Source organism: Aspergillus flavus, chromosome 8, assembly GCF_009017415.1.
Source record: "Aspergillus flavus chromosome 8, complete sequence".
Lineage (NCBI taxonomy): Eukaryota > Fungi > Ascomycota > Eurotiomycetes > Eurotiales > Aspergillaceae > Aspergillus > Aspergillus flavus.
In genome coordinates, this window is record NC_092403.1 from 450,640 (window position 1) to 477,673 (window position 27,034).

The 27,034-nt window shown below is 49.4% G+C and overlaps 12 protein-coding genes across 12 annotated transcripts; 7 read left to right on the forward strand and 5 right to left on the reverse strand.

Annotated features, from left to right (window-relative positions):
- Positions 1-238: 238 nt before the first annotated feature.
- On the forward strand, positions 239-6,101 carry F9C07_2287009 (putative fatty acid synthase alpha subunit FasA). Its single transcript, XM_041295606.2, has 5 exons — positions 239-541; positions 589-615; positions 669-1,123; positions 1,176-5,842; positions 5,891-6,101. Exons 1-5 carry the CDS (start codon positions 474-476, stop codon positions 6,005-6,007), a joined length of 5,334 nt encoding a protein of 1,777 aa, XP_041151611.1. The 5' UTR covers positions 239-473; the 3' UTR covers positions 6,008-6,101.
- Positions 6,102-6,106: 5 nt separating this feature from the next.
- On the reverse strand, positions 6,107-7,633 carry F9C07_2287010 (putative histidinol dehydrogenase). The gene is made up of 3 exons (XM_071510869.1): positions 7,376-7,633; positions 6,677-7,110; positions 6,107-6,521 (listed from the first exon to the last, which is right to left on the reverse strand). Exons 1-3 carry the CDS (start codon positions 7,398-7,400, stop codon positions 6,306-6,308), a joined length of 675 nt encoding a protein of 224 aa, XP_071367215.1. The 5' UTR covers positions 7,401-7,633; the 3' UTR covers positions 6,107-6,305.
- Positions 7,634-8,027: 394 nt separating this feature from the next.
- Positions 8,028-10,524, reverse strand: F9C07_2287011 (putative MFS sugar transporter). The gene is made up of 9 exons (XM_041287661.2): positions 10,308-10,524; positions 10,169-10,254; positions 10,065-10,116; positions 9,763-10,018; positions 9,442-9,690; positions 9,108-9,390; positions 8,690-9,042; positions 8,507-8,637; positions 8,028-8,453 (listed from the first exon to the last, which is right to left on the reverse strand). Exons 1-9 carry the CDS (start codon positions 10,336-10,338, stop codon positions 8,233-8,235), a joined length of 1,662 nt encoding a protein of 553 aa, XP_041151610.2. The 5' UTR covers positions 10,339-10,524; the 3' UTR covers positions 8,028-8,232.
- A 481-nt stretch (positions 10,525-11,005) lies between these two features.
- On the forward strand, positions 11,006-11,641 carry F9C07_12317 (RmlC-like cupin domain-containing protein; the record flags this gene model as incomplete). The annotated part of the gene is made up of 2 exons (XM_071507811.1): positions 11,006-11,352; positions 11,410-11,641. The coding sequence occupies 2 exons, from the start codon at positions 11,006-11,008 to the stop codon at positions 11,639-11,641; spliced, it is 579 nt and encodes a 192-aa protein (XP_071367216.1).
- A 292-nt stretch (positions 11,642-11,933) lies between these two features.
- F9C07_12318 (uncharacterized protein) lies at positions 11,934-12,454 on the forward strand (the record flags this gene model as incomplete). The annotated part of the gene is made up of 2 exons (XM_071507812.1): positions 11,934-12,084; positions 12,180-12,454. 2 exons carry the CDS (start codon positions 11,934-11,936, stop codon positions 12,452-12,454), a joined length of 426 nt encoding a protein of 141 aa, XP_071367217.1.
- A 506-nt stretch (positions 12,455-12,960) lies between these two features.
- Positions 12,961-14,499, forward strand: F9C07_1919633 (uncharacterized protein). The gene is made up of 5 exons (XM_071508481.1): positions 12,961-13,604; positions 13,673-13,857; positions 13,919-14,002; positions 14,052-14,148; positions 14,207-14,499. The coding sequence occupies exons 1-5, from the start codon at positions 13,145-13,147 to the stop codon at positions 14,335-14,337; spliced, it is 957 nt and encodes a 318-aa protein (XP_071367218.1). The 5' UTR covers positions 12,961-13,144; the 3' UTR covers positions 14,338-14,499.
- Positions 14,500-14,660: 161 nt separating this feature from the next.
- F9C07_12321 (short chain dehydrogenase/reductase family protein) lies at positions 14,661-15,751 on the reverse strand (the record flags this gene model as incomplete). Its single annotated transcript, XM_071507813.1, has 2 exons — positions 14,661-15,664; positions 15,715-15,751. 2 exons carry the CDS (start codon positions 15,749-15,751, stop codon positions 14,661-14,663), a joined length of 1,041 nt encoding a protein of 346 aa, XP_071367219.1.
- A 1,285-nt stretch (positions 15,752-17,036) lies between these two features.
- F9C07_2287016 (uncharacterized protein) lies at positions 17,037-18,898 on the reverse strand. Its single transcript, XM_041295593.2, has 2 exons — positions 18,585-18,898; positions 17,037-18,504 (listed from the first exon to the last, which is right to left on the reverse strand). Exons 1-2 carry the CDS (start codon positions 18,807-18,809, stop codon positions 17,236-17,238), a joined length of 1,494 nt encoding a protein of 497 aa, XP_041151607.1. The 5' UTR covers positions 18,810-18,898; the 3' UTR covers positions 17,037-17,235.
- A 390-nt stretch (positions 18,899-19,288) lies between these two features.
- F9C07_2287017 (uncharacterized protein) lies at positions 19,289-20,735 on the reverse strand. Its single transcript, XM_041287660.2, has one exon. It carries the CDS (start codon positions 20,409-20,411, stop codon positions 19,665-19,667), a length of 747 nt encoding a protein of 248 aa, XP_041151606.1. The 5' UTR covers positions 20,412-20,735; the 3' UTR covers positions 19,289-19,664.
- Positions 20,736-21,115: 380 nt separating this feature from the next.
- F9C07_1919648 (uncharacterized protein) lies at positions 21,116-21,634 on the forward strand. Its single transcript, XM_071508482.1, has 2 exons — positions 21,116-21,155; positions 21,219-21,634. Exon 2 carries the CDS (start codon positions 21,302-21,304, stop codon positions 21,587-21,589), a length of 288 nt encoding a protein of 95 aa, XP_071367220.1. The 5' UTR covers positions 21,116-21,155; positions 21,219-21,301; the 3' UTR covers positions 21,590-21,634.
- A 579-nt stretch (positions 21,635-22,213) lies between these two features.
- F9C07_2172991 (uncharacterized protein) lies at positions 22,214-25,003 on the forward strand. The gene is made up of 2 exons (XM_041287670.2): positions 22,214-22,528; positions 22,641-25,003. The coding sequence occupies exon 2, from the start codon at positions 22,883-22,885 to the stop codon at positions 24,803-24,805; it is 1,923 nt and encodes a 640-aa protein (XP_041151605.2). The 5' UTR covers positions 22,214-22,528; positions 22,641-22,882; the 3' UTR covers positions 24,806-25,003.
- Positions 25,004-25,821: 818 nt separating this feature from the next.
- Positions 25,822-26,915, forward strand: F9C07_2287019 (uncharacterized protein; the record flags this gene model as incomplete). The annotated part of the gene is made up of 1 exon (XM_041287669.2): positions 25,822-26,915. The coding sequence occupies one exon, from the start codon at positions 25,822-25,824 to the stop codon at positions 26,533-26,535; it is 714 nt and encodes a 237-aa protein (XP_041151604.2). The 3' UTR covers positions 26,536-26,915.
- Between the last annotated feature and the right edge of the window lie 119 nt (positions 26,916-27,034).

Genomic DNA, 27,034 nt, shown 5'->3' on the forward strand with positions numbered 1-27,034 from the left:
GTGGATTTCGGCCAACGGCGGCCGATGAGCGATCCAACTTCCTCCGGGGGGGTTTTAGGGCCCGCTGTACGATAGTCAACCCTAACACCGTTATCTCGGGTTGGAGGCGGCTCCAGAGTATGTGGATTTTGGATTGGTCATGATTCACCCTATCCCGTGTACCGGGGATCATGATTCTACCATACGCAGGCTCGCTATCGCTATCTCGTTACTACGGGAGCGCTGTACATGTGGCAATATAAGCCCGATGCATCCGAGAGATGTTGCAAGAAGCCTGAAGATAACGTTATTCTTAGTGTCACCTTTAGATTGTGAAGAAAGTCTATTTATGTTCATGCCCCCTACCTATAATATAATCAATTGTGCCTTGCGATACCCACGACCACAGCCACGACAATAGCTGGAACGACGGCAGGAAAACGACCACAACAATAGCCACGCCAGCCAGAGACTCTACTGATTCTATAGCAACAATGGTTCAACGCAAAGAGCCACCGTCAGAGCAGCTTAGAGCCTACACATTGCTCATTGAGCTCTTGTCGTACGTTGCAAACCCCATGAAACGTGTGAGATGCTAACGCAGTTTAGGTATCAATTTGCCTTTCCCGTCCGATGGTGAGACTTCCTCGTTACCAACATAACAGAAAAGGGCTAATTAGGAATGCCAGGATTGAAACACAAAATGATCTAATCCAGCGAAATAATACTATCCAGCGCTTCGTTGAAGTGGGACCATCCAATGTCCTGGCGAACATGGCGAAGAAGACAGCCAAGGGCCAATACGCTGAAGAGGATCTGGTGCGCTGCGTAGACCGTCAGTACCTATCGCACGCCGACGACGCCCAGCACATCTACTACCAGTATGATGAAGAGGCACCGGTGGAAAGCGCTGATAATGAACCGGCCCAACCGGCCGCCTCGTCCACCCCTGCTGCTCCGGCACCAGTGGCTGCGCCACCGGTGGTAGTTCAAACAGCGCCCCAGCCAGCTGCCCAGGCAGCTGTCGCTGTACCCGATGTCGACTTGAGTGCAATCGACGTTGTCATCTCCATAGTCGCTCAGAAGATCCGCAAAGCATTTGACGAGGTACCCGCAGCGAAGTCTATCCGCGATTTATCCGCAGGTACGTTCCGTCTCGATAGCTGCTCATTGTGTGTTCATTCTAACTCGGACAGGCAAATCCACATTACAGAATGAGCTAATCGGACAGCTGGACGCTGAGTTTCGCGGTCTGCCAGAAGGAAGTGAAGATCTCGCGCTAGAAGCACTGGCCTCCCACTTCACAAACTTCTCTGGACAACCTGGTAAGGTGATGGGCGGACATATCGATCGCCTCGTGGCCGCCCGTATGCCTGCAGGTTTCAACCAAGCCAAGATCAGAGACTATCTCTCCTCACACTGGGGACTAGGCCCCAATCGGCAGACCACCGTTCTGTGCGATGCGGTAACAATGGAACCGGCTGCTCGCCTCGCAGATGCCGGTCAGGCAACGCAGTTCCTAGATTCAGTGGTGAGCCGATACGGCGGAAAGGCAGGCATAGCTCTACAGAAGAGAGCGGAGGGTGGAGCGTCACAGACATCCGCTGTGGCCCAGGTCGACTTGGCTAGTCTTGAAACCCTCAAGAAGGAACAAAATGAGTACTTACACAAACAGTTCCAGCTTCTCGCCAAGCATCTAGATTTGGATGGCGTGGCGCAACCCAGTCAAACCCAGGTGCAAGGGGAGGATACTGACAGGCTGGCTGAATGGGACGCCGAATTCGATGAAGAGTTTCTCACGGGTATGCGGACGATCTTCGACCCGCGGAAGGCTCGTCGTTATGATTCATGGTGGAATACGGCCCGAGAGGACCTCATGGCCTTGTTGCACGACATCCGTCCTGCTGCCGAGGACAAGGCCTCGCAGCGATACCAGAGCCTTGTCAATCGGTGGTCACCAGAATTGGAGCAGATGCTGGAACACAGTGCTCAGGATGACACGACGAAGGAGAAGGCTCAGATGCTGCTTGACGATGTTCGTGCTTCGGGAGTAGCCAACGGGCCAGTCTTTCGTTATACTCAGCCTGCTATGGCGCCTGAGACGAAAGTCGATGCGAACGGGCGCATCCAGTACTCTGAGGTGCCTCGTCGTCAGCTCCACGGTGAGAACAAAGCTTCCACCCTGAACTACGCGCAGGTAGTTGCAGCTCGACACCGCGACGTGCCCTATGCGCACCTCCGCAGCCGAGCCGGTGTGGATTGGAAGTATGACGACCAGCTCACGGACATGTTTTTGAATATCCTATCTACCGGAGCCTCTACCGGACTGTCATTTACCGGCAGAAGAGTACTGGTGACCGGTGCTGGAGTCGGTTCGATTGGAGCAGACATCGTGGCCGGGTTGCTGGCCGGTGGAGCGCACGTTATCGTCACCACCAGTCGTCAGCCTTCAGATGTCGCTGCATCCTTCCGCCAGCTCTATGCGAAGGTCGGAGCTCCTGGATCAGAATTGATTGTGCTGCCATTCAACCAAGCCAGCAAGCGTGATTGCGAGGAATTAATCAACCACATCTACGACGAGCAGTCGGGTTATGGTTGGGACCTCGACTTTATCATCCCCTTCGCTGCCATCTCCGAGATCGGACGGCAGATTGACAAAATCGACTCCAAGTCGGAATTGGCGCACCGTGCCATGCTGGTTAATCTGCTCCGCTTGTTGGGATTCATCAAACAGCAGAAGGAAAAACGGGGTTTTGATTGTCGGCCCACAGGTGTCTTGCTCCCCTTGTCTCCAAACCATGGTAACTTCGGTGGAGACGGCTTGTATTCTGAGTCCAAGCTGGGGCTGGAGACCCTGTTCAATCGCTTCCATTCTGAGGGCTGGTCTGACTTCCTTTGCATTATCGGTGCCGTGATCGGCTGGACCCGCGGCACGGGTCTGATGAGTGCCAACAATATCGTCGCCCAGGGTATGGAAGACTCATTGGATATACTGACATTTTCTGCCCCCGAGATGGCTTTCAATATTCTGTCTCTCCTGTCAGGCGACATCCTCGAAGTGGCGGACGATGAACCCATTTATGCGGATTTGAGTGGAGGCCTTCAAGGTGTCAGTGACCTCAAGGACAAGATTTCGGCTATTCGCAAGAAGATCGTCTCGGACAGCCGGATCCGCCAGGCGCTGGTCGCCGAGAATCTACACGAGCAAAAGGTTCTCCGAGGCACGAAGCCTGCTGAGGGTAATGTTCAACCTCCTCTTAAACGCCGCTCCAACATTGAGCCGGCCTTCCCACCTCTTTCAGATTACAACTCGGTGACAGCTGGCCTCCAGTCCTTGCAGGGAATGGTGGACCTGTCTCGCACGGTGGTGGTGGTAGGTTACTCGGAGCTGGGCCCTTGGGGCTCTTCGCGTACACGCTGGGAGATGGAGCATGAGGGCCGCTTGTCTCTGGAAGGTTATACCGAACTGGCATGGATGATGGGCCTTATTAAGCACTTTGACGGTGATCTTAAAGGCAAACCATACACCGGCTGGGTTGATTCCAAGACCAAAGAAGCGGTGGACGAGGCGGATATTGAGGAGAAATATGGGCAGCATATCTTGGGCCATGCTGGCATTCGGGTGATAGAGCCCGAGCTGTCGGAGGGATATGACCCTTCCCAGAAAGAGATCATGCACGAAGTGGTTATCGATGAGGACCTCCCTCCCTTTGAAGCTCCCCAGGGTGTCGCCCAGGCATTTAAGCTGCGACATGGTGATAAGGTCATCTTGACGCCTATTGAAGGTTCAGAATCTGTCAAGGTTGTCGTCAAGAGTGGAGCTGTCTTCATGGTGCCTAAAGCTATGGCATTCAATCGGTTTGTCGCCGGTCAGCTCCCGTCCGGGTGGGATCCAACTCGTTACGGTATTCCTGAGGACATTGTCGCTCAGGTGGATCCTATGACTGTCTATGTTCTATGCTGTGTATCTGAGGCTATGTATAGTGCTGGACTAGAGGATCCATTTGAGCTGTACCGCCACATCCACGTATCTGAATTGGCTAACTGCGTCGGCACTGGTGCCGGAGGCTTGTTGGCTATGCGTGGCGTGTATCGGGACAGATATCTTGATCGACCTGTGCAAAGCGACATTCTCCAGGAGTCTTTCCTCAACGCCATGAACGCCTGGACGAATATGCTTTTAATGGGGGCTGCGGGTCCTATCAAGTCGCCCTCAGGCACATGTGCGACCTCGGTAGAGTCTATGGATATAGCCTGTGAAGCAATCCAGACACTTAAGGCCAAGGTTGCTATCGTTGGTGGCTCCGATGACTTCCAGGAAGAGATGTCCTATGAGTTCGGTAACATGAAGGCCACTGCCAACGCAGAGGACGAGTTGGAGAAGGGATATCTTCCTTCAGAAATGTCCCGACCTACAGCATCCTCTCGCAGTGGCTTCGTCGAGTCCGCTGGCTGTGGTATCCAACTGGTCATGAGCGCCGAGCTAGCCCTTCAGATGGGCCTTCCCATCTACGGAATAGTCGCTTACTCCCAAATGGCAGGCGATAAGGTCGGCCGGTCTGTGCCTGCACCAGGCCAGGGTGTACTCACGGCCGCCCGGGAAAGCATTGATGCGGCGCAATCACCCTTACTGGATGTGCAATACCGCAAGGCACGATTGGACGAAGCTGTCTCTGAGATCAAGAGATGGCGACACACAGAGTCACAGAAGCTCATCGCGTCCACGACCTCTAAGGAGTTCAAAGATCTCGATGCGCACCTGCAACACATCAACAACATCGCCGCGACCCGCATCCGGGATGCTCAGTGGACATGGAATAATAACATCCGTCATATAGATCCCACTATTGCTCCCATGCGCGCCGCCCTGGCAACGTGGGGGTTGAGTGTCGACGACATTCAAGTGGCGTCCTTCCACGGCACGTCAACCAAGGCCAATGACAAGAATGAAAGCAACGTTATCAACCAGCAAATGACTCACCTGTCGCGCACGGTTGGCAACCCACTTCTCGTCATATGCCAGAAATCCCTGACAGGCCACCCGAAGGGTGCAGCCGGAGCGTGGATGTTCAATGGCTGTCTCCAGGCTCTCCAAACCGGAATTGTACCCGGCAACAGGAATGCAGATAATGTCGACGTGGCGCTCCAGCAGTTCAAACATCTGGTTTACCCATCACAGACGATCCATACATCAGGTATCAAGGCATTCATGTTGACATCGTTCGGCTTCGGACAGAAGGGTGGCCTCGTTGTTGGTATCGCCCCTCGCTATCTCTTCTCCACTATTACGGCCAATAAGTTTGAAGATTACCGCGAGCGGGTGCTTCAACGCCAGCAAAAGATTATTCCCGTGTTCCAAAGGCGTATGGCACAGGGCCGTCTTTTCCAGATCAAAGATCAGTCGGCTTGGACAAGTCATCAAGAAAAGGACGTCTTTCTCAATCCCCAGGCCCGTGTCGCTCAGAAGTCTACTGGCGAATACAGCTTTCCAACGACGGTTGCGCCAGTTGCATCATCACTGCCCGCGAGAACTGTTTCCGACGACAAGCAGCTCTTCGCTAGATCTTCTGATCAATGGCTGCGCGACAGCATAAGTAAGGAGCAGGGAAATGTGTCCGTTGGTGTAGACATTGAGTCTATCTCCAGTGTCAATATCGAGGATGAAATATTCCTGGAACGCAACTTCACGCCAGGGGAGCTCAAATACTGTCAAGGTAGCCCAGATAAGCAAGCAAGCCTTTCAGGGCGCTGGGCGGCCAAGGAAGCGATCTTCAAGAGTCTACAGATACCGTCTGAAGGTGCAGGCGCTGCGATGCGGGATATTGAGATCGTCAGCAATGGTGCTCAGCCACCAACCGTTCTGGTAAGACCGAGCCCACTGGTCCTCTCGTTATAGCTGACCATTGCTTAGCTTCACAATCGGGCCAAATCGGCTGCCGATGCCCAAAAGGTGGAAGAGGTCCAGGTTAGTATCACGCACTCCCCAGAGAGTGCCATGGCTATTGCTTTAGCACGACGTCGTTTATAGAAGCGGTCTTGTTTTATTGTACGCTTTCAGAATGTTTATGCGGAGTTTACTGTTTATATATAGATTGTGATACATGAATAGAGCTTGTTACCTGTCCAAGTCTCTTTAAGGGAAGGTTAATAGTTGCGAGGGCCAACCCTAGATCTCCAAGGTAAACTACCAAACAGTAGCCTTGGTCTATGTGCCAAAGCGCGGTATAGGAATCATCTCTATTTAACCAGTATATACGCTCCTAGTGGTATGCTACGAATGCCCCTCATCTCGTTTAATTAGACTTCCAAATCCATTCAATATCATCTCACATGTGCCTGTTGGCTCGTAGATCACCAGATCGCGCAGGCGCTTCAAACCTCTCGGGGCGAGCAGCTCGTCCGCACAAGCGTCCGAGCTTTCCACTGGACTCTGGCAAAGTCACCTCTTGGTAGGTGCATGTTTTGAGATACTTGCCGACCCACAGACCACCGGTGTATCGAGCTGTTGTCCGAGTAGGGAGGATATGGTTTGTTCCAATTACCTTAAAATAGTCAGTAGACCTACCCCTATCTGGTTTGTTTCTCCATTCTGATCACCTACCTTGTCACCGTATGAAACGCATGTGCTCTACCCAAGAAATAGCGCCCCATAATTGGACATCTTGTCCAACGCATCTCTCGGATTCTGAGTAAACACCTGAACCTGTTCACTAGCATAATGATCACCCAGCTCCCAAAGCTCCTCCAGAGTATCCACAATAATGACCTCCCCAAACGCATCCCACGATACCTTCGCCACATCTGGGGTTGACAGATCCGTCGCAGAGAGCAGCTTATTGACAATCTCAATCGTCTCCCTCCCAACCTTGGGACATGTCGTAATCAACACAGCGGGTGTATCCGGCCCATGCCCAGCCTGAGAGATCAAGTCCATAGCCACCGTGAACGGATCGGCCGTCTCATCCGCCAGGACGAGGACCTCGGTGGGACCAGCAAAAAGGTCAATGCCAACTTCACCAAACAGCTGCCGCTTACCCTCAGCCACGAATCGGTTTCCCGTGCCAGCCAGAAAATCGACTTTGCGGATTGTCTCGGTACCCACGGCTATGGCAGCTACTGCTGGTACGCTTCCTAGAAGCTAAATCTCGTCGGCTCCCGCCAGGTGCATGGCTGCAATCGTGCTATGTGGGATCTCGCCGTTTATCGGGGGTGTGCAGCCGATGACGTGCTTGACGCCAGCGACTTTGGACGTGAGGATCGTCATGTGTGCTGATGCGAGGAGTGGGTAACGGCCGCCTGGGATGTACGTATAACCTCGCTATGCCATTAGCCACCGTATCATGAGCATAAAGATGACTGCGGGATATCTTATGTAGAAAACAGGATAGTAGCATACGCCCCAACGGTATTAATGGGTACATTCCTCTGTCCAAGATGCACTCCAGGCTGAACCACAATTTCGAAATCCTTCAACGAGTTCTTCTGCGCTTCTGCGAAGGTTCGCACGTTTCTCTGGACCTCTTTGATGTCGGCGATGGTTTGCTCGGGACACATAGAAATTCAATTGATCGTGATAGTATCTACGCCCATGCTCTATTCTTGGCAATTATATCCATACACGGAGCTACAAGGGTATATCGAACTTCGTTGCGAGATGATCTTCAGTTCGTATCGCTCCAAAGGCCGAGGGGTATCCGAGTAGAAACTACAGATCAGACAAGTGGGCCGAGTGAGGTAGCATTCGGCTCGATTCCCAGGCTTGGAATCTGTAATACGACCCCGTCTGTGGGGCAACTTACCGCGACAAATGACCCTTGTAGTAATGCATGTTCGGCGAGTAGGCCGATGTCTTGGGGCCTTTGGTTCAGGGGCTTTTGCCTATTGACTGGGCGCATTTCATTCTTGTTTTGCACTCTGAAGGGCAGTAGCCGATACTAGTCTCGGGCTGTCGCTTGCATAGTACGAGAGGATGTTCTTGGTGTTGTTAGTTTCTACTCTGTATACGAGGGCTCTTTGCATGGATGTAGAATAGAAACTTGAACTGTAGCCTGAAGCCTGCAACGAGAACCTATTTGCGTTGTGTAGTATCATAGCTGCATTAGATCTTGTTACCCTAACACAATGTGAATTTCATAGAGAACAGTTCTAAGTATATAGCGCTATTCGGCTATTTACCTCAAATATACATGCTCACACCGATGGAGAGGACGAACAACCGCTCTATTGCAGACCGTCTTAGCTAGATAAAGTCCATCAACTCTTATTCCTCATCGCGCTGGTCCACTCCGCATGCTCCACAGCTCCATTTGACAAAGCCCTCTTATCCACAGCAGCAGCAGCCCTCTCAATCTCTTCCTCTTCCCTCTGAAGATACTTCTGTGGACGCCGTCGGCAGATAGCATCAGGATCTTTGGTGACTATCAACGCCGGATTAGACCGATAATACTCATCCATATCCTCAAGGCTTCGGTTCGCTACACATAACCATCAGCAAATACATCTTCCCACAACGAGAAGCCAGACAAACCTGTTTCAGGATAAAGGAAGTAAAGAATCGGTAGAAACGCAGCATTAGTGACCGTCCAGACGATCCAGAATTTCCAGTCTATATTCTTGATTCCGATGGGTGTTATTTCCACGACGACGAAATTTGTTATCCTTTCCATCCCGAGTTAGTAGTATACTGGGGAATACGGAGTGAGAAACAAACCAATCAGTGGCAGTCGCAACAGCCGCTCCCTTGGTCCTCATGGGAAGGGAATTGATCTCTGTGGGATATAGCCAAGGTACACCGAGCATACCGATGCCAAATGCGCCGTAGTAGAGGAAGAAGAATGCAACTGATGCAGAGGCAAACTTTTCGCCGTTGTCACTTATACGAGAGAACCGAAGTAGGATGGTAATGATGAGGAAACAGAGGAACTGGCCGAAAGTAGAGAGGAGCATCAAGCCTCGGCGACCCATTCTCTCGACTAGGAGGACTGCGAGGCCGGAGAATACAAGGTAGGATAGGGCGTTACATGCAGCTAGCAGACGGGCCATTGTATCGGAAAGCCCGACGGACTGGGTTCAATCATGCGTTAGATTGTTGTACAAAGTGGATCGGATGAAATGGGAGAGTTACTCACATCCATAAGCACCGTTGGCAGATAATATGACATGATATTGATTCCACCGAATTGCTGCATGAATTGACTGCCGGCACCGAGGAGAAGTCTGCGTAGGGTCTTGCTGTCATTCCCCTTTTTCTGACAGAGGTCTCGCCACCGCATGGAATTCTCGCGTTCGTATCGCACGCTAAACTCGATCTCGTTCCGTTGCGCGATGACGAAGGGGTCATCGATGGGTTTTGCCTCGAGGCAGCTGAGTACTACTGTGGCTTCTTCTTGTCTCCCGTGGGCTATGAGCCATCTGCATGTCATTAGCAGGTTTAGTAATGAGAAAGAAGCTCAAACTGCCTACCGAGGGGACTCAGGAAGCCATGGTGTAGTGGACCACAGAATAATCAAGAAGAAGAATTGGAATGCTAGCGGGAAGCGCCAAGCGATGGAACCACCGACGAAGGAGAGACCATAATTGATCCAATTGACGAGGCAGAAGCCGAAGATATTCATCATCATCTCAAAGATGACCAGTTTACCACGCCATTTCAGCTGTGATGTCTCGGTTTGCCAGATAGGTGCAGTCGCAGTGTTAATTCCATTGCCGATACTATCGTTGAACATATCATCAATGCAACGGAACCAAGACAAGTTAATAGAGTAGTTAACGCTGTTCACTCACCCCAGAATAATGCGGCCTACAAACATCTGTGCCAAACTGAAAGAGGCAGCCTGCAATACAGCACCGATAGCCATAATCGTAGTTCCTAGCAGGATCGCCTTTTTCCGTCCTAGTTGCTCTCCGATTGTGAAGGCAACGATTGCACCGAAGAAACAGCCGACATCGTATATCGCTGTAACAGTGGAAAGCGTCTTGGTTTTCTCCGGACCGACCAGGTCATGGACTTCCAGAAAGTCTCGTGTGATAACCACGCCACCTGCGGTGTGTTAGAAAGATCCATGATTTATTCTAGGTAGTCTCACTGAAGACACCCTGGTCGTAACCGAACAAGGACATATCTGTTGCGCAGGCAACCTAATGAATTGTCAGCCCATCGTGATCGACGAAGGTGCTAAAATTGCCATACCGTAACCCAGAATGTGAGCCATCCTCCAGTCAAGCCAAAATAAGGCTTTTTTTCCCTGGTTAACACGGTCATATTTGAAATCGAATCTCCAGCGGGTCAATTATGATCAATCTGCCCTGGCGTGCTGGAACCAACGAACCACGTGAAACCGCGCATTTTTCGGGACCCATCGCATCTTATATAAGGTGGGATTGACATCCCAATTCCCAAAAAGAACGGGATGGAAGATCCACTCAACTACTTGTATAGTACATCGGCCGTTTGCGGACGTGGGGGAAATGTGGGGAGAATCTGGGGTAAAGAGGGGGTTACATAACCCTAAGCAAATAGGCCGGAGTTGGTAAATATTGCACGAGGTCGGAGAAAGTCCGGGAGGCAGGAATGGAGGAAGTACGGAAATCAAGGCGACTTTTCCCTCTCGCTTCGATTACCATCCGAGCGTCTTTCCCCAAATGGTTCACCAGCCGAATGTGGGTCACTGAGCATGGTAATTGCCAATAGCATTCCTTGTTTTCTTTGACAGTAATGTCGTCTATCAATGTCTGGGATAGTAGATCCCAGTTCAGTTGGGTTGCCAGCTAGGGTATGTCTGCTGACCATGCAGTGCCAGGAATCCCGGGTCCCTTAATGGTCGACTACGGTATGTCATGTAATGCAAGGGTGCCTTGATGTGTTGTCCAGAGCGCCATCATGTCAAATCTGGAAATCTGTTACCGAGAGACAGGTCTAGACTTCAAGGACCTACTGTGAGGGTGAACATAAATAAGAAAGAGACCTCGTTCGAACAGTGTTCAATACTCCAAACTCATTATATAGTTGAAAACAAATTGCTACACCATGACCGCCGAATCATCTAATCTCGACCACACCCTCCCTTCCCGTCCGACGCCGTCGAAAAGTGCTGCTGTAGCCAACAATGAAGAGTCCAAATTGACCGCTCTCGAGAAGGCCGAGCTTGCCCTCGCAGACAAATACAGTTCGCCAGACGTTTACATCGACGGAGAAAAAGATACCTGCTGGCATCCGTGGCTTAATAATCTCGAGCTGAAGCCTTTGCGTTTCGAGTCCCGCACAGGTACATTCGTCGTCGTCTTACGCAGCTTGGAAGATACATGGTTGGGCAAGCACCGACATCGAGGCTCTGTCACTGCCGTTACCTTGAAGGGAGAATGGAACTACAAAGAGTACGTAGGGATCTCTGTTTATATACTCTGAAGGTGGACTGTGCTGACAGGCATCAGGTATGATTGGGTAGCCAAACCAGGAGACTACGTTGTGGAAAACCCGGGAACAATTCATACACTCCACATGTCCAAGGGAGCGGAGGTGGTTTTCACAATCACCGGTAGTTTGGAATATTTCCATGATGATGATACCCTGAAGAACACGATGGATATCTTCAGTTACGCTCATCTGTACTATGAGCATTGTAAAAAGCAGGGAATCAAGCCGAATGATGGGCTTTGGTACTAGGGAGAGTCAGACCAGTGTTTAGTTTCCTCTAATTATCTGTTTTGGAATGGCATTGTCTCAGTTCACAAATTGGCGAGTGAGCTAAAACATTAATTGAGTGTGTATTCACTACTGATGCTTGACCATCAGGCATTTATAGATCTCCCGTCTGCCTGAGTTAGTCTGCGCCCAACCCTCTAAGCTTCGATATCAAGCTTCACAAGAGGACCATAATAAACGTATCTTTTATAACAAAATAAGAATATCAAAAAATGCCACTAACACCAGCAAAGAGATTACCCCGCATGCAGCAATGGCCAAAACACTCGGAAAAGGTCCCACCTCGGCACGATTACCGATCAAGAAATACTCTCCGTATCCCCACAGGATTGATTCCCGTCTACGATATAATGCTCCTCGCCTGGGCATTTCAGCCATCATAGCGATAATGCGTACTTGGACTGGTAAGTGCATGAACTATAACATCAGATCTCCAGGCTTTGACATGGTTGTGACATACGGTGGTAGGTCAACAGGATCCGAGAGGAGATCGCCTGAGCTAAAGAAAGCACCGCCAGCTTAACATGCCGATCACGCAAGGTAAAATGTGACGAGAGGAAACCGCTTTGCCGAAACTGCGAACGATCTCGGGTTGAGTGTATTCCCAGTGATTTGGTCTCATTTAGACACTGGCAACATCCGTCACTTAGCAAGCATGGATACTTCGGCATTTGGGAACCGAGCCAGACCTGGGTGGAGGTTAGGATCTCGGCGTTGGATGTGACAGGCTGTATGAATACTAAGGTATTATTATATGTATCTGACGAATGCTGACACTAATTAATTGGGTGTAGATGAGTTTGTAGATGAGACCGACACGATAGCAGATGAGTACGAAATTATTAACGATAAGCCGATGGTACAAAGTCCGGACCATCATGGTGAGCTATGTCGGAACGGAGTCCGCAATACAACAACCCCTGATGGAGATGGTGCTTTTCATGTAATGGATCAGGCAGGTACAGCACCGTTATTATCCCGTTCAACTTACTCTGAGGCTAGAGGGGATGCCCTAGAACATTCAACACCCACAAAGGCTGAGCAGGCATCTTGGCATAATGATACCTCTTCTGTGCAATGTCGAGCACAGTCCGATAGGACCAACGATGGTGAAATGACCCTACACACCGCTACAAGTAGATCTAGCAGCTCTACTGCTAACATAGGGGTCACAGCAACTAAAGGAGCACAGGTTCTGTCGTCAATGAGGAGCCATGCTTTAGTCCCTCAACTGAGCTACAATATATCATCACCCCTGTCGCAGAGCTCACAGAGATACTGGAGCCAAGATAGCCCTTTCACTCCGATATCCCTCTCAGCAACCCAAGAGAAGTCAATACCGCCAGCCCCTCTAAGCTCACAGGAAGAAGCATGGCTTCTGCGTCAGTTTAGCGCCGAAGTAGGTACCTGGATGGACCTCTCAGATCTGTCAGAAACTTCTCAAAAAGAATCTGTCGCTTGGCAATGCAAGACCCGTTGCTCAAAGCAGCAAGTATCGCATGCGCTGCGAAGCAACAATTCTTAATCGGACAACTACCAGACGGCAGGGACATTGCACGAAGAAATTACAATACGGCAATTTCTCTTCTGATAGATAGGCTTGGGAATAATGATGAGCCACTCGTCAGCTACGGATTTGCAGCCACTGTCATTTGCTCTTGTTATGCAATGTTAGATGCACCGGCATCAGACTGGCAGAGACACCTCGATGGGGTATTCTCTTTCAGCAAAGTGCGCAGAGTAAACGGATCCTCTGGTGGAATGGAGCAGGCTAGCTTTTGGTCTATCGCGCGGCAAGAAGTCGTTTGCTCCATTATGCATCGCTCAGAGTTGAGGCTAGACCCCGATTTATGGGCAATTGATTTGGAGCATATTGGCCAGGAAGGGAGTGAGGACTTGGTTAACAATCAGTGGGTGTTTTTTTGTGAGCCTTTCCTTTTATCAGCATTGTTGATGCTGACCCATAAAGGGTTCTGACAATTCTCGCAAAAGTGGTAAACTTCATGGCGTGCTCACACACCACTTCTCCCAGTGACGGGCTCGATCAATGGTACAAGCTGCGTGACCTTCTAGAGCACTGGAATCGCTCAGTGAAGGACAGAAGCTTCATGGACCCAGTCTCGGTATACAAGACGATAAGCCCTTTACAACGATATGGTTTGCGAGAAGTGTTTGCGGTAAGGTATTCCATAAACCAGAAGATGCAGCTCTTGATATCTTACAGCTTCCTCGTGGCAGATGTTTCACCTTGCCCAGATCCTACTCTTTACATCCTGCCCTACGCAAGACTGTAGCTGTCTTGTCGCTTTCAGGAGAATAGAGGTTAGCATGTCCAATAACAACCTCGCAAACGAAGCTCAGCCATCGGTAGGGAAAACTACTATACTACGCTAGACAAATATGTGGGATAGCACAAAGCAAGCCATACGGAAGTTGTCGAGTAAACTCGGTACAGCCGATTTACTACGGTGTGTGTTATTGGCTCCTCTGTGTCTGTCCAGAGTACCTGACGTTTCTCAATTATAGCTGGATGTTGTTTTAGCAACAATGATGAACGGGAAGCGGCTATTATGCTTCTTGAGGATATCGAAAATGACCTCGGCTGGGCAGCCAAGTATCGCGCCTGGGATCTACGAAAGCTGTGTACAGACATTTAGATACTCCCAAGCCAGGTGTACGTGTCACTAGGAGCATTAGCGACGCTGCGAGCTTTGTCGCTTGGCGAGAGCTTTTCATGGAAAATTGCTAAGAACAATTATTAAGATAAACGTATCAATTCCCAAGCGATTAGTTTTCACCAATCGGCGACTGGGGTGTAGCTCACAGCTTAAATTCCCGAAAGGGTCTGAAATGGCAATGGATAATCATCAAGTACAAATAAAATCACGAGCTTGATAGAAATCCAAAAGATGCGCAAATACAGTGGTATCCAACATAAGAAATTAGTTAAAGACCTCCCAGACGTTTTCATGGGATCAATCTAGTTCGCACGCATGACCCGCTCTAGTCGGCACCGCAAGAAATGCTGGAACCACAGCGGATAACCGCGAAGACGCTGGGCGATAGTACCGGAGGTACCAGGTAAAAGGACATTACCGCTCTCGCCAGTCAAAACTTGATCAACAATGCCTTCTGCGACTGTCTCGGGGTCTAGAAGAGGAGCTAAAAAGGTATCCTTTGGGGATAGCTTGCTAATCAAGGTAGTGCGCGTGAAGCCCTGGGTAACTAGTACGGTACGGACGCGTGGAGCCTGGTAGCGCGTAACCAACTCGGCAGCCAGACCCTCGTGGAAAGCGATAGCAGCGGCCTTGGAAGCCGAGTAGTCGACCATGCTGGGAGTGACGGTGTAGCCGGACTGGGAGGCGACGGTCACCACCATGCCGTGGTTGCTTGCGATCATGTCCGGCAGGAATTCCTGTGCCAGCCAATAGTGCGAGAGAGTGTTCACATCAAACAAGCGTCGAGTGATGGCCTCCGTGGTGCCGAGGATGGTCTTGCCGGTCAGGATACCCGCATTGTTGATTAGGATGGTTGGTTTGCCGAACGAGGCCCGAATCTTGCTGGCCACCTCGGCGATGTTCTCTGGGGAAGTAATATCGCATTCGTAGTAGCGCACACTGCTTGGCAGTGAATCTTCCGGGGCCGCGATGTCCAGGATGGCGACCTTGATGCCGCGATCGCCGAACAGCTGCGCAACCCGCCGTCCAATCCCGCCGCTGCCACCGGTGAGAACCACGACTTCACGGTTCCAGTCATAGTGGTCCTTCAGGCCATTATTAATGGAACGACGGTCCAGCCATGCCCCGAGCCGACTAAAAACCGCCAACGAGGCTAGCACTTTGAGGGCCTTGAGCACCTCCGGGCGTGACTCGAGAATTTCGCGGCCTTTGACAGTATACTGGGCTAGTGCTAGCAAGGGTATCATCTTCCAGGGGCTGAGTAGGGTGCGGTGGATCAAGTTGCCGACCACGTCGACCGTGAACCCTGGCTTTTGTCAGCACAATCATAGCAAAACGGAGTGGTGGTCAGCGCACCTTCTCTCGAGGGCCATCTCTTCCCCTGTGGTGCCATTCTGCCGGGATTATTCCAGTCTGTCCAACTTCTACCAGAGGTGGAGAATATGTAATGGAATAGGCCAAAATGCAACAGAAGAAGAGACGGGGGCCATATCTGACCAGATATGACAGATGATCTGCAAAGCCAAGATGAACCAAAAATGCGGGGCAACCGAGGTCCCCCCATAAAATGCATTTGATCTTGCATTCAAATTTATACAGTGCGATGATCAAGAATGCATAAACATAATACATCCTTGCAGGTAAACATGTCTATCCCACTGTTGCATAAGAGCTGACTTAATCTAGTGTGGTACTATATTAGCTTGCCTTCGTAACCTACTACTTTATAATACATAGTTCTTCTACAAAACTTAGCTAGTTTTTTCACAAGCAGTTAAGATGTCTAAGGACCCTTTGGACTCTTAAGACTGATGTTATGTATTATTCTTCTGACCGTGTGATCGGATGAAGGTCCGGTATAAGCGGAGCTCTCGCAGGTTGACGCACTGGCAGAAATGCTTTCCTAACGCTCTGTAACATTTCCAGGAATGCCACTACATAGTGAGTGCTAGTCAAAGTTCCTTAAGATGATATGGAACTCACCTAGTCGATATTCAAGCTGGTTCTATCGCGCGAGGCTATTATGGCCCGAATATTTAGGGTTCAACACCAACATCCCTACGCTCACGTGGAGAGGATAACCCTACAGGGTCATAAGGGTTGGAAGCAGATGGCAAATGGGATGCAGGCACACCCACGAACCTAGGCCAGCGTATCTTCTTTGGAGCAGTCGAACAATGGGCTGTATCCACATTGAGAAAGTTGCCTTCAGGTAGGCATCAAATCAGACCTCACCTACAAATGTTAGTTCTCTGCCTGCTTTCTCCATCACGGAGAGGATTCCCGTGAATTGTGGCTTCAACATTAGTTGCTTTTCAAGGACGTTTCCTTTTTATACCTCTTCGTCTCCGGTTAGTCGGAGTGTTTTCTATCTACGCACTACCCTGCTTCTTACCCGCTGTGACCAGCTCCCTCGGCTCCTTAAGTTCTACTTCTGCCGGCGTCGTGGCCTGCTTCGATGCGTGCATGGCGATCGATCCTCTGACATCGGGGGTTGTCTTTGATAGAATTGGAAGTATACGTACATTACTGGTAACTATGACTCTGAATGGCATCTCAATATTCCCTTTATGGTCCTTTGTCTCTAAACTTGCCATCCTAATCGGATTCTCTCCTCAACGTGCTCACTAACAGCACCTTCTTCGTAGTGCTATACACTACCATGGGTAAGGGTATAATGAAAAGTTATATGTATGTTCCATTCTCTAGAGGTATTGCTGCATTTCTACTACGCGATACATCACAGTTGGAGTATCGTACATTGATATGGGAGAAGCTCTCATCTCCCTCATGTGAAATGGTCTTTCCTTAATACTTTATAGTACGTTATCCACTTATGAAAACGTTACTGTGCACACGAAATGAATTGTTTCGGCCTCATCGACTATCCTTCGCCCCCAAAGACTTCAATTCCTCCTCAATTGTGGGCCATGCCTCTTTCCGCAAGGCACACATCAGCCACCAATTTCCAGACGCATCCTTCCCCACGATCTGGGCTAAATTGCGCAATGAAAGACCTGTCGTCAGTGACACGGTATTGAGGTACGATGGCCTTCCGCGGTTATTTGTGCAGTCACTACCTCGGCCTTTCTTGACGACAGCAGCCGAGAAGTCCACCTCAAAGAACCTAGCTCTATGCCAGTTAGTGCAGCCGAGTAAGAGGCCGTTCGGTGCAGCATATAACGGCGAATGACCGGTCTTTGTCAATTCAGACTTATATAGCGCATAGAAAGCCTCGACCTGAGGTTTTGTACGCACTTGAACGAGGCTATGGCGGATCTGGGATGCAAGAAAACCAAGTGGTTGGTTGAGGATCTGCTGGGGGCGGAGGAATGTTAACGATGTCTGGACCGCGTTAGCGACGAGGGCACTGTTCTGTGATGCGGATTCCGGAAGTGCTGCCGCACGAATATCAAAGACGTTCATGAGTGTTATCGTGCGACTGCGGAATGGGTTCAGCGCCCTCGTTTGAGCTCGTGTCCACCATGCGAAAAGTACATCACTTTCGCTGACGAAGGGGGCATTTTCTTCCTTATTTTGGTGTCTTAACTCTTTCAGTGATTCGGTCCGCATTTGTTCCACAAAGCGTCCCGGAATACACATTATGCGTTGCTCTTCGCGTCGGTACCAGAAAAGCTCGAAGAAGTACCAGAAGGCGAAACTCAGTAACCCAAAGCCTTTCAGCATGAACTTATAATTAACATAAGTTTCCCCTGCGATATGCTGGCCAAGCTGCTGTAATGGGGTCTCGCCAATTCCCTGAAACTCCGGGACATCTTCCTCGCGTCCGTTCAGGACGGCAGTCCACGCCTTGAAGAAGCCAGCCAGACCCATGGCATCTGTGAGCGTGTGCATCCATGTAACTGTCACCAGCGTCGCATCATCGAACAATACCACGTGAATGGCAAATTGCGGTCTGTCTGAATAAAGCCAGTCTTCGATCTGTCGTGGGCTTTGGGGTCCTATGCATAGAGGCACGAGATCCATTGGGCAGCCAACTACCGTGGGTTGCGAGCTAGCTCGAGGGAATTTGGCGCCCAGAGCATGATCACTAATGCCCATGGAGTATTTGGACACTGTGAAATCCGTTGCAGGCCGCTTTGGACTATACTCAGCTGGTATATGGTACTCCAATTTGCCGTTATCCTAGAAAATGTCAGCCACAAGTTACACACCAGCCACACTAACATTTACGCCACAGAGGCATTGTCCACTTCTTTACATACATTCAATCGTAGACGCGCGCCTAGTCTCCGCCAGCCATCCAGCTCCAACAGTCGCTCCAGCGAGAGACGCAGTGCCTCTATGTCAAGTACATCATCGAACCGACAAGTGTGATGTAGGCATATCGCGCGCGCGTGTGGTTGATCATCCGCGAACGACAGTGGTACAACCGTGTCCGTGGGCACCCTTTCGGGACGAGATGGCTTGCTTTTACTGAGGAAACCCATTTATCCGTACCCTCTATATTTCAATGCTGTTCTGCTGTGTGATGATAGTAGGGCCTGGGGAAAGAAGGGTCAACTGAAATTAGATTTTGAGACGACACCCTTGATTGCATATTTGGCATTTGTTGTCTCCCGTATCTATATACGTCTTGCCTTTTTGGGAAATGCATGTGGGTTCTATCGCCATAAGACAGGATAGACTATTGTCTGTATGTAGATCGCCTGAAGTTGTCTTGTAGATCAGATGTTTTATCACGGCTATGGCTGTGTTGTAATTCGAGATTTTCACTTTTGTGTCATAATTTGGTCATTCTTTCCACACGAAACATTGTCGTGATATACTTTCCAGGAGGGGTTCCTGAACATTGTCGGTAACCGCTTACTAGACAGATCCGAATGATTTTGAGCGAGCTAGTTAATTATGTTTTAACTTGTCAGGTGGCATGAACGGGTGGGAGTCCGAGCGTCATTACACTAACAAGCTCTTACAAAGATTATCGAAGTTCCACAAACGTCTTCAAACTAGGAAGCACCTAAGAAATAAAGAAATGATGGCAAAGTCCAGCGGGTAGAGACATGTTCAACGCTGATACTCAAAGGGTACCTGGGTAGCCAAGTTGAATATTTGCATTCAATCGGAAGTCCGAAGAACTATCATTGATTCATAGGGAATGAAATCCGCTAAAAGACCAGAAGTGAGAGAAAAACAGATAGAAAGAAGAAGAATAACATCAGAGAAAGTGAGACGGGGACAACAAGAGCCGTATTGTAAATCTGTGATATCCATTGTGTGTTTGCCTTCTGCTTCCCTTTTAATACCCACAACAGTTCCTTTCCAAGGGTCACCATCTCCGCACACTAACTACACGACATGAAGCAGTGCGTTTGGCCCTGGGTACCCAGCTCATCCAGCGCAGGATCTGGTCTCCGCAGCCAATTTGCCAACATGTTGGTACAATGATCGGTATGCTCTAGGTCGGCTAGCATCGTGTCCAGGCGATCCCCACGCATGTGAAGATCATGGGCCCGCCTTAGGAGATACAGACAATGAACCAGGTGCTCCCGGTTCGAAGTCCAATAAAATCCATTGACGTTGCGACCGACTTCATCATAGTCCTTCATCTGACGGGTCATTTCCTTATCGTAGTAATATATAAACGGCTCGCCATTATTGAACTCCGTAAACTCCTTCACATAGTCGTGCGGACACTCCTGGTGCAGCCAGCAGGCCGAAAGTGGGTCATACGTGCAACCGAGCGCTTCAGCCTCGTCGGTGGAATTGCCACAAGAGAGCCTGGTCCGAGGCGCTGTGGGAAGACACTGTCGCTGGCCACTATGGTGGGAGCCGGAGTAGACTGACGAGTGTTCCCAGCTTAGGGCTTGCCGAACAGGTTGGAGAGTGATTGCGGCAATCAATGCAATTACTAGCAGCAGCAAGATCAGGAGGAGCCCAGTGATGGTGATCGTGGCCAGGTTGCGCTTCAGGTATTGCTGCACGGACCGGCGTCGTGGCCGCACTGTCAATGTAGTGTCGCTATCGCCAGAATCCTCCACATGGTCTGCCTTCGGGACAGGTTCGTAGTTGCGTAGGTAAATCTTCTCCATTTCGATATAGAAATGGTCGATCGTGGTGAAAGAGAGCTGACTCTCTCGTAAGTGCGGGAAAAGACAAGGAATAGCCTCACTCGCTATTCAAGAAGAGGGCAGTGAGTCTACTACATATTTTACATTTGTAGGCATCATCTTCGTTCACTTGTTTGGCTAGACGGTGTGACAAAGCAGCGTACGCTTGGGCAGACCGGATTGAGATATCAATAAAGCGAGGGATTAGATTCCATTGTGTCAATAATTTTAGTTGGTATGTGGCGTGCATGGACCAGGGTCCTTCATGGATTGACCCCGAGACAACAATGAAAATGTCGACGAATTGTGGGAACCGCATGCTCACGGTCCAGTTATGATCACTACTAGTACTGATTAATAATAGATTGTAGAAATCTACTACCGAGCAGTATATTATAAGGCCCTACTTGGCCACTACTATACAATATAGATATAAGAACTCACGATTGTAAGTGCGTGGCAGCCGTGGCTTAATGTAAAACGCCAAGCTTTCGGTAAAAAATGGTCGGGCAGAAGAATGATACCTTTGAATCCCAGACCGATTTGTCCTTCACGGCCCTAATGGCACACATCCTTGCTACGTCACGACACCGGCGAGATGTAGCGTCTCAGCCTCGAAGGATGGGTCATACAAACGCTTGTTTCAAGCTGATACCGCTCATTCACTAGTAGCACAACTGGTTCTAGCTGTGGAGTACACCCACACAAGAGGGGTTGTTCATGGAGGTTGGTGGCCTCCTTTCCGCAAGCTAGTAGTATTACGCTAATGACACCATTACTTGTCTGAAGACCTTCATCTTGGCAATGCTCTGCTGCGTCTTCCAGCAGCCCTTGACAGGCTCTCCATCAAAGAGCTGTATCACAGATACGGCATGCCTACTACGGAACCTGTCGTTCGTCTTGATAGTAGACCATTGCAGCCGAATGTTCCATCCACTGCCATCCTTCCCATGTGGCTTGGGAAACCTTGCGAAGAGCTTTCGGCTTCAGAAGTTCAGCTCTTACTAACAGATTTCGGAGAGGCATATTCTCCTTCAACAGAGAATCGGTGTGAAATTCGCACGCCCTTGGCATTCGCGCCGCCTGAGGCCCGCTTTGAGCCAGAGCGAAGCCTGTCCTTCTCGTCCGATATTGGACAGTTGCATGTGTTATATGGATAATTCTTGGACAACGCCCATTGTTTGAGGACAATCTAGCTACACAGGATGGTATCACAGCTGAACAGGTTGATGTCCTGGGAAAGTTACCTTTAGAATGATGGGAGAAATGGAACGAAAAACACGAGTATTTTAGCGAAGAGGGTGAACCGAATCAGGATCGAGACATAAGGTCCTGGGATAATCGGTTTGACGCACATATTCAGCTTCCACGACAAAAGGCTGGTATCACCGAATTTGACCTGGAGGAGAAGATTGCTGTAATCGATATGCTGCAAGTCCATGCTTTCAAACCTGAAGCGCGACCGACCGCACAGGATGTATTACAGTTTAGTTGGATGGTGAATTGGGCGCTCCCAGAATATGAGAAGATGTGCCTTGTAAGTAACGCATCCAACAGATAGTATACTTTGGGGGCAGACAGCTTTAAACCTGAGATAATATTCAATTACAATGTTAGAAGTAGTGTTGACCAAGCCCAACCCCAATGCCCGGTCGGCGGTGTAAGGCGTATATTATTAATCCGAATTGGATTGGGAAGGAAATGCGAGTTCAACGGGAAAATGCTTTGCAGATCCCTCATCAGGGTCGGAGGCTGAAGTGGGAGTCACACAATTCAGCCTCGCTGCCAAGAATGGGTCAACCTTTGTTGTCATCTGATTGGAAGTACTAAAGTTGAACTAGGGTTAAGGGTGGGAAGGTCCTTTAGAAGATCTTCATTACGTTGGGGGCGGGGGCTGTGTTATTTCCAGAATTCTTTCTCGACGTGCTCTCTCCCTTTATGCCACAGGCTGGTAACTGGCTGGAACATTCCTGATTGCAACGATAGTACGGAGTACACATGGCCGTTCTATACGCCACAATTCTTTCTCGCGAGGCTGTTGCCCCGACCAGTCCTGGAATAGTCCAAAGTGCTTGAGAAAAGCTCTATGTGGTGCAGCGGTAAGCACGCAAGGGGAGAATTGATACCCTCCTTTCTCTTCTTGACGGGGCCTGTGTCAACCATAAGGGGTAGCAAATCCTGAATATTATACTAACTCCAGTGTACTTTGAGGAAGGAGGAACAATATACCGGACACAACCAGGTGATTCCTTGCCCTCGCGGATCAGGCAGCAGAGATTGCTGCGATTGTTCGCTAGACTGGTGGGAGGCCCTTAATTCAACTCTCATTAGCTTCAACTCGCCTAGTTCAACCACCACCGCCAACGTGACAAGAAAAGGCTGACGACGCATAATCATTTAAGATCACTGTCGGAGTAGGAGCTGGAGTCCCTTCGGCCCTCCAAGAAATAACAATGCCAGAAGTTGGTTTTATGTGGGGAAGACGTCATGCAAGAGCGAAGGGTGGTTCGGGGATATCCCAACAGATTGAAACACAAACATCAACCGATCCGCACACCGGCAATATGGCACCTCCCTCTTCAGAACCCGCTTCGGACAAGGTCCAACGTGGCCTCACCAAACCGACCAAGGCTGAGAAAGGAAAAATGGGACATGGCTGGAAGGAGTCTTGGAAGTGGGAAGCTGCAGCTGCTACTCTAAGTGTTATTGGTCTTGGCCTCTTGATAGGCTTTCTCTTCAGGATTAACGGCACTCCATACGCGGATTGGCAACATACGGCTTCACCTAATACAGTTTTATCTATTATTGTCACTATTTCTAAAGCCGCGCTCCTTGTCCCGGTATCAGGATGTCTCAGCCAGCTCAAATGGAATCGGTATCGCAATTCCGTACCACTGTATGATATGCAAGCCATTGACCAGGCGAGTCGTGGGCCCTGGGGCGCGTTGGAACTTCTCTGGATAGGCCTCCCACAACTCAGAATGGATGCTTTGACTCTAGCCGCTGCATTCATGACGGTGCTGGCAGTTGCGATAGATCCATTCGCGCAGCAGATATTGGCATTCCCCTCACATACAGTTCAGGGATTCAACGAGACTGCATCGATTCAAGCTGCGCATAAATATGTGTATCAGCAGAAACTGTACAACAACGAAGTTTCTGGCTCCCTCGCACCATCGATGCTGAGTTCTATTCTCAGTGGCTTAGCACAAACGAACAGTCCTCTTGCGCCACAGTGCAGCTCGGGGAATTGTAGATTCCCGAGGTTTACCACGCTTGGAATTTGCAGCCATTGCGAGGATATCACTAGCAAAGTGAATCAAACGTGTCATAAATCGGAATTTATCCAATCTCTTGGAGAGCCTACGATACAACCCCAGGAGGGTCCCCATACGAGTTGCAGATACAAGCTTTCAAATGGATTAGAAATATCTACGGACGCGAGTGGCTCCGAAAATAACAAGACCTCTACCCAAACCCTTGACCAAGTCCCTAACCTCGTCACGTTGAATCAGTGGGGCACCTATCCACAAAACAGCACCTCGATGACTGGCATTGAAAAGCCAATATTCTCTTTCGTTGCGGTAAACCAGTCCATTCAGATCTGGTATATGCCAGAAAACATAACTCTGTCTCCACCGAAGCCTTCATTCACCGATTGCGTGTTTTATTACTGCGAAAGGGAATACTCACCCACTCATTACTTGGCTAATGATCGTGCAAGCCACTCTGTCGATGTGTCTGATACACAACCACTCCTTCCTAGTGATGATTCCACCCTAGATGGATCGGATTATGTTTATATTCTCCAGCCGCCGAATGGCAAAGCTGCATTATCTGGCGCATCGACTTATAAAGTCGATGCATATACCTTTCTGTCTATCCCAAATGTGATGACGAAGCTCTTTAACACAACAACAGGCAGCGGCGCCTACTGGGACGACTTCGAGAACGAATCGACAGGGTTGAATCTGGGGCCAATTCTACGTGAAGCTGATTTGAGGCAATTGTTACAATCAGTGTCTGCTAGTATGACAGATACTATGAGGGCTAACCCCGAAACCATAAATGTTCCAGGACAGGCATTTCGAGTTGAGACTTTTATCCATGTCCGGTGGCCATGGATCATCCTTCTGGTATGTGCCGTTTTAGGATCCCTCGCCTTGCTTTTGGGGACTGCAACTGTGAGCAAACGGCAGCATGCGAAACTTTGGAAGGCTTCGATTATCCCATTGATGACCAGTCGATTGGATCTTCTGCATGAGAATGAAATTGCTGGTCTTGACAACATGGAAGACATACATCGTATGTCCAAGAAAGCTAATGTTAGGATGGACTGGGATGGAGGGCAGTTGGTGTTCACTGAGAAACAATAACGCATTCTTAGAGCCAGAATATATCTTTTTACAGCTGGATATCTTGTCGTTAGCCCCTAGGCCTGACAGGCCAACCTGTGGCTCTGGTGAAGCACTTCTTTCTGAGCTGGAGGACAGCTCTTATGGAGTTGATGGAAAGCTAGCAATCAAAACGTAGGATTCCGAAGCATAGCAAATACATAGAAGCCTCGACCAGCACCGTCACGTGTTGTTTACATATCATGCCCTGTCGGAAACGCCCTGGTTGCACACCTGGGCGGGGACTAGGTAACCAAGTTACAGGCCAGTAAACATAGGCAGTCAATGGCATAAAATGCGTAGTCAGAGACTCACTAAACCGATGAAGTCAGCCAAGTACCTGTCACTTTACGGACGGAAGATAGCTTTCGTTCATTTAAGACTCCTACCTGGCTATATTCACTGCTGTGCAGATGGGGAATCAATCGTTGTAACGAGAGATTTTATGGAGTGAATTAGCGACTGATATGGAATTACCTTTTTTAGTCACTGTATTATCGGTTAGTGATATCAGCAAGACCATTTTCCACGTATTACGAAAGCTGTGACTCAATATACTTCACTCCATTCAACGTAGCTTCCGAATCGACCCCCCTTCCAGCACCCTCCAAAGGAGGTTGATTTTCACCATCCAAACATCCTACTGCAGCAAGTCTGAAAGATCTAGACCAATCCCTGACGCGATTTATCATGTTCCGCAGACTGACTGGGAGAGAGAAAGTTGACGGGAGTATCCTAAGCAAATTAAAGGAATTAACCCAATTTTCTCAAGCAGATTTGAAAATTATTATTCAAGGCCTTCATAAAACCGATCCTGCTCAATATATCATTGACAAAGGATACGGTCACACCTTTGAAAAGGCCAGGAACGAGTATGATGCGAGACAACTGATGTGGAAGCATGGAGTGGACCGTCAGGACGCTAAGGGCGCACTAGAAAGTCCAATGCTGATATCAACAAGGCGGACCAGGCTTGCAAAGAGCTTGCGGATGCAGCAATGAAAAATCTCCAGATTCCTTTTGTTATTCCTACAAGGCACACACGTAGTGCTCCGAGCGTGACCAAAAATACTCGGGTAGTCGCTGTGCTCGGAGCGGATGAAGGGCTCAATGATCCGAATGCCGCAAGCCCATCACTGGGGGATGGGTGGATGGTGTCCAATTTTTATCTCTGGCTCATCGTTCTAGATGGAGTGGGAAAGAGCCAGCAATGGATCATTGGCATGGACCCTGCGTATCTACTGGATAAATATGGGCGGGAGGACGAAATGACAATGGAGGACATAGAGGGTAATGGAACAGTCCTGAAACCGGTCCAAACAAAATGTGCCGCAGGGTTCATTCATGGAGATCCCTTCGAGGAACGCAAAGTTGTTCTCGATGACTACCTGCTTCCAAGAATCCGTGATCGAGTCACCATTGGGCCGAAAGGGTCCGCGCTTCGTGACTTCTTTCTGAATCAGTTGGAAGAAACAGTCAAAGATGCTGCTCAATGTGGGGACAAGAGTTCTGCTAATGATATTTCATATGGGGACTACGACACGGACGGTGGGCTCCTCGTTGGTGTTTCTCCGTTTGATAACGAGGAGGATATCAAAGATGCGGTCATTCGCCCTCAATACATCGTCTCCATTCTTGCTCAGCACCCTGGTGTAAAACTGACCATTTTATATGACCTCATGCTACTCTGGCCACTGGGTCGAGACTGTTGAATTTCAGGGGCGAGATCTCTAAACCGTCGTTTTGGCAGCCGCGAATCGCAACGAAGAATCTTTCGGATTTGTGTTCTCTCACACAGCGACACGTCGGGGGCCTGTTTACGGCGGCAACCATCACAGAGTTGTGCAAAGAACCCATAGGCCTTCCACAGGATGCCAGCGAGGACACACCTCCCCGAGTATCGTAGGCTGACAACGGAGATTACCGCTGAAATGAACCGATTGTGTCTTCCAGCGAACATCACTGCATTCTATGGATCCTCTCCAGTATTTAGTGATCGGGAATCACAGGAGAGGTTCTGGCGGAGAACCGGCTACAATCTGCATGACTATCTTTACTACACGTCAACCAAACCAATTCGTTGAAATGTGACTCCTTGAACGTTGACCATGGTACCTCGTATCTAAGTATCCATAACCATATATCGAGTTGCTCCACTGTATTTTGCCCAGGTAATGGATTCATCGAGACAATTCTAGTTGCTACCATGGT

Excerpts from the sequence above, each read along its gene's own strand:
- F9C07_2287009 (XM_041295606.2), top strand. The coding sequence starts at position 474 with ATGGTTCAACGCAAAGAGCCACCGTCAGAGCAGCTTAGAGCCTACACA. Across the intron at positions 542-588 it reads TTGCTCATTGAGCTCTTGTC|GTATCAATTTGCCTTTCCCG; the intron begins GTACGTTGCAAA and ends AACGCAGTTTAG. Across the intron at positions 616-668 it reads TTTGCCTTTCCCGTCCGATG|GATTGAAACACAAAATGATC; the intron begins GTGAGACTTCCT and ends TAGGAATGCCAG.
- F9C07_2287010 (XM_071510869.1), bottom strand. The coding sequence starts at position 7,400 with ATGTACCCATTAATACCGTTGGGGC. Across the intron at positions 7,111-7,375 it reads CCCATTAATACCGTTGGGGC|GAAGCGTACCAGCAGTAGCT; the intron begins GTATGCTACTAT and ends TTTAGCTTCTAG. Across the intron at positions 6,522-6,676 it reads ATGCTAGTGAACAGGTTCAG|GTAATTGGAACAAACCATAT; the intron begins GTGTTTACTCAG and ends GACTATTTTAAG.
- F9C07_2287011 (XM_041287661.2), bottom strand. The coding sequence starts at position 10,338 with ATGGGTCCCGAAAAATGCGCGGTTTCACGTG. Across the intron at positions 10,117-10,168 it reads GGCTCACATTCTGGGTTACG|GTTGCCTGCGCAACAGATAT; the intron begins GTATGGCAATTT and ends ACAATTCATTAG. Across the intron at positions 10,019-10,064 it reads TTACGACCAGGGTGTCTTCA|GTGGCGTGGTTATCACACGA; the intron begins GTGAGACTACCT and ends AACACACCGCAG.
- F9C07_1919633 (XM_071508481.1), top strand. The coding sequence starts at position 13,145 with ATGCAAGACCCGTTGCTCAAAGCAGCAAGTATCGCATGCGCTGCGAAG. Across the intron at positions 13,605-13,672 it reads CAATCAGTGGGTGTTTTTTT|TGGTAAACTTCATGGCGTGC; the intron begins GTGAGCCTTTCC and ends TTCTCGCAAAAG. Across the intron at positions 13,858-13,918 it reads GTTTGCGAGAAGTGTTTGCG|ATGTTTCACCTTGCCCAGAT; the intron begins GTAAGGTATTCC and ends TCCTCGTGGCAG.
- F9C07_2287016 (XM_041295593.2), bottom strand. The coding sequence starts at position 18,809 with ATGGGTTTCCTCAGTAAAAGCAAGCCATCTCGTCCCGAAAGGGTGCCC. Across the intron at positions 18,505-18,584 it reads GCGCGCGTCTACGATTGAAT|GATAACGGCAAATTGGAGTA; the intron begins GTATGTAAAGAA and ends GACATTTTCTAG.
- F9C07_2287017 (XM_041287660.2), bottom strand. The coding sequence starts at position 20,411 with ATGGAGAAGATTTACCTACGCAACTACGAACCTGTCCCGAAGGCAGAC.
- F9C07_1919648 (XM_071508482.1), top strand. The coding sequence starts at position 21,302 with ATGCCTACTACGGAACCTGTCGTTCGTCTTGATAGTAGACCATTGCAG.
- F9C07_2172991 (XM_041287670.2), top strand. The coding sequence starts at position 22,883 with ATGCCAGAAGTTGGTTTTATGTGGGGAAGACGTCATGCAAGAGCGAAG.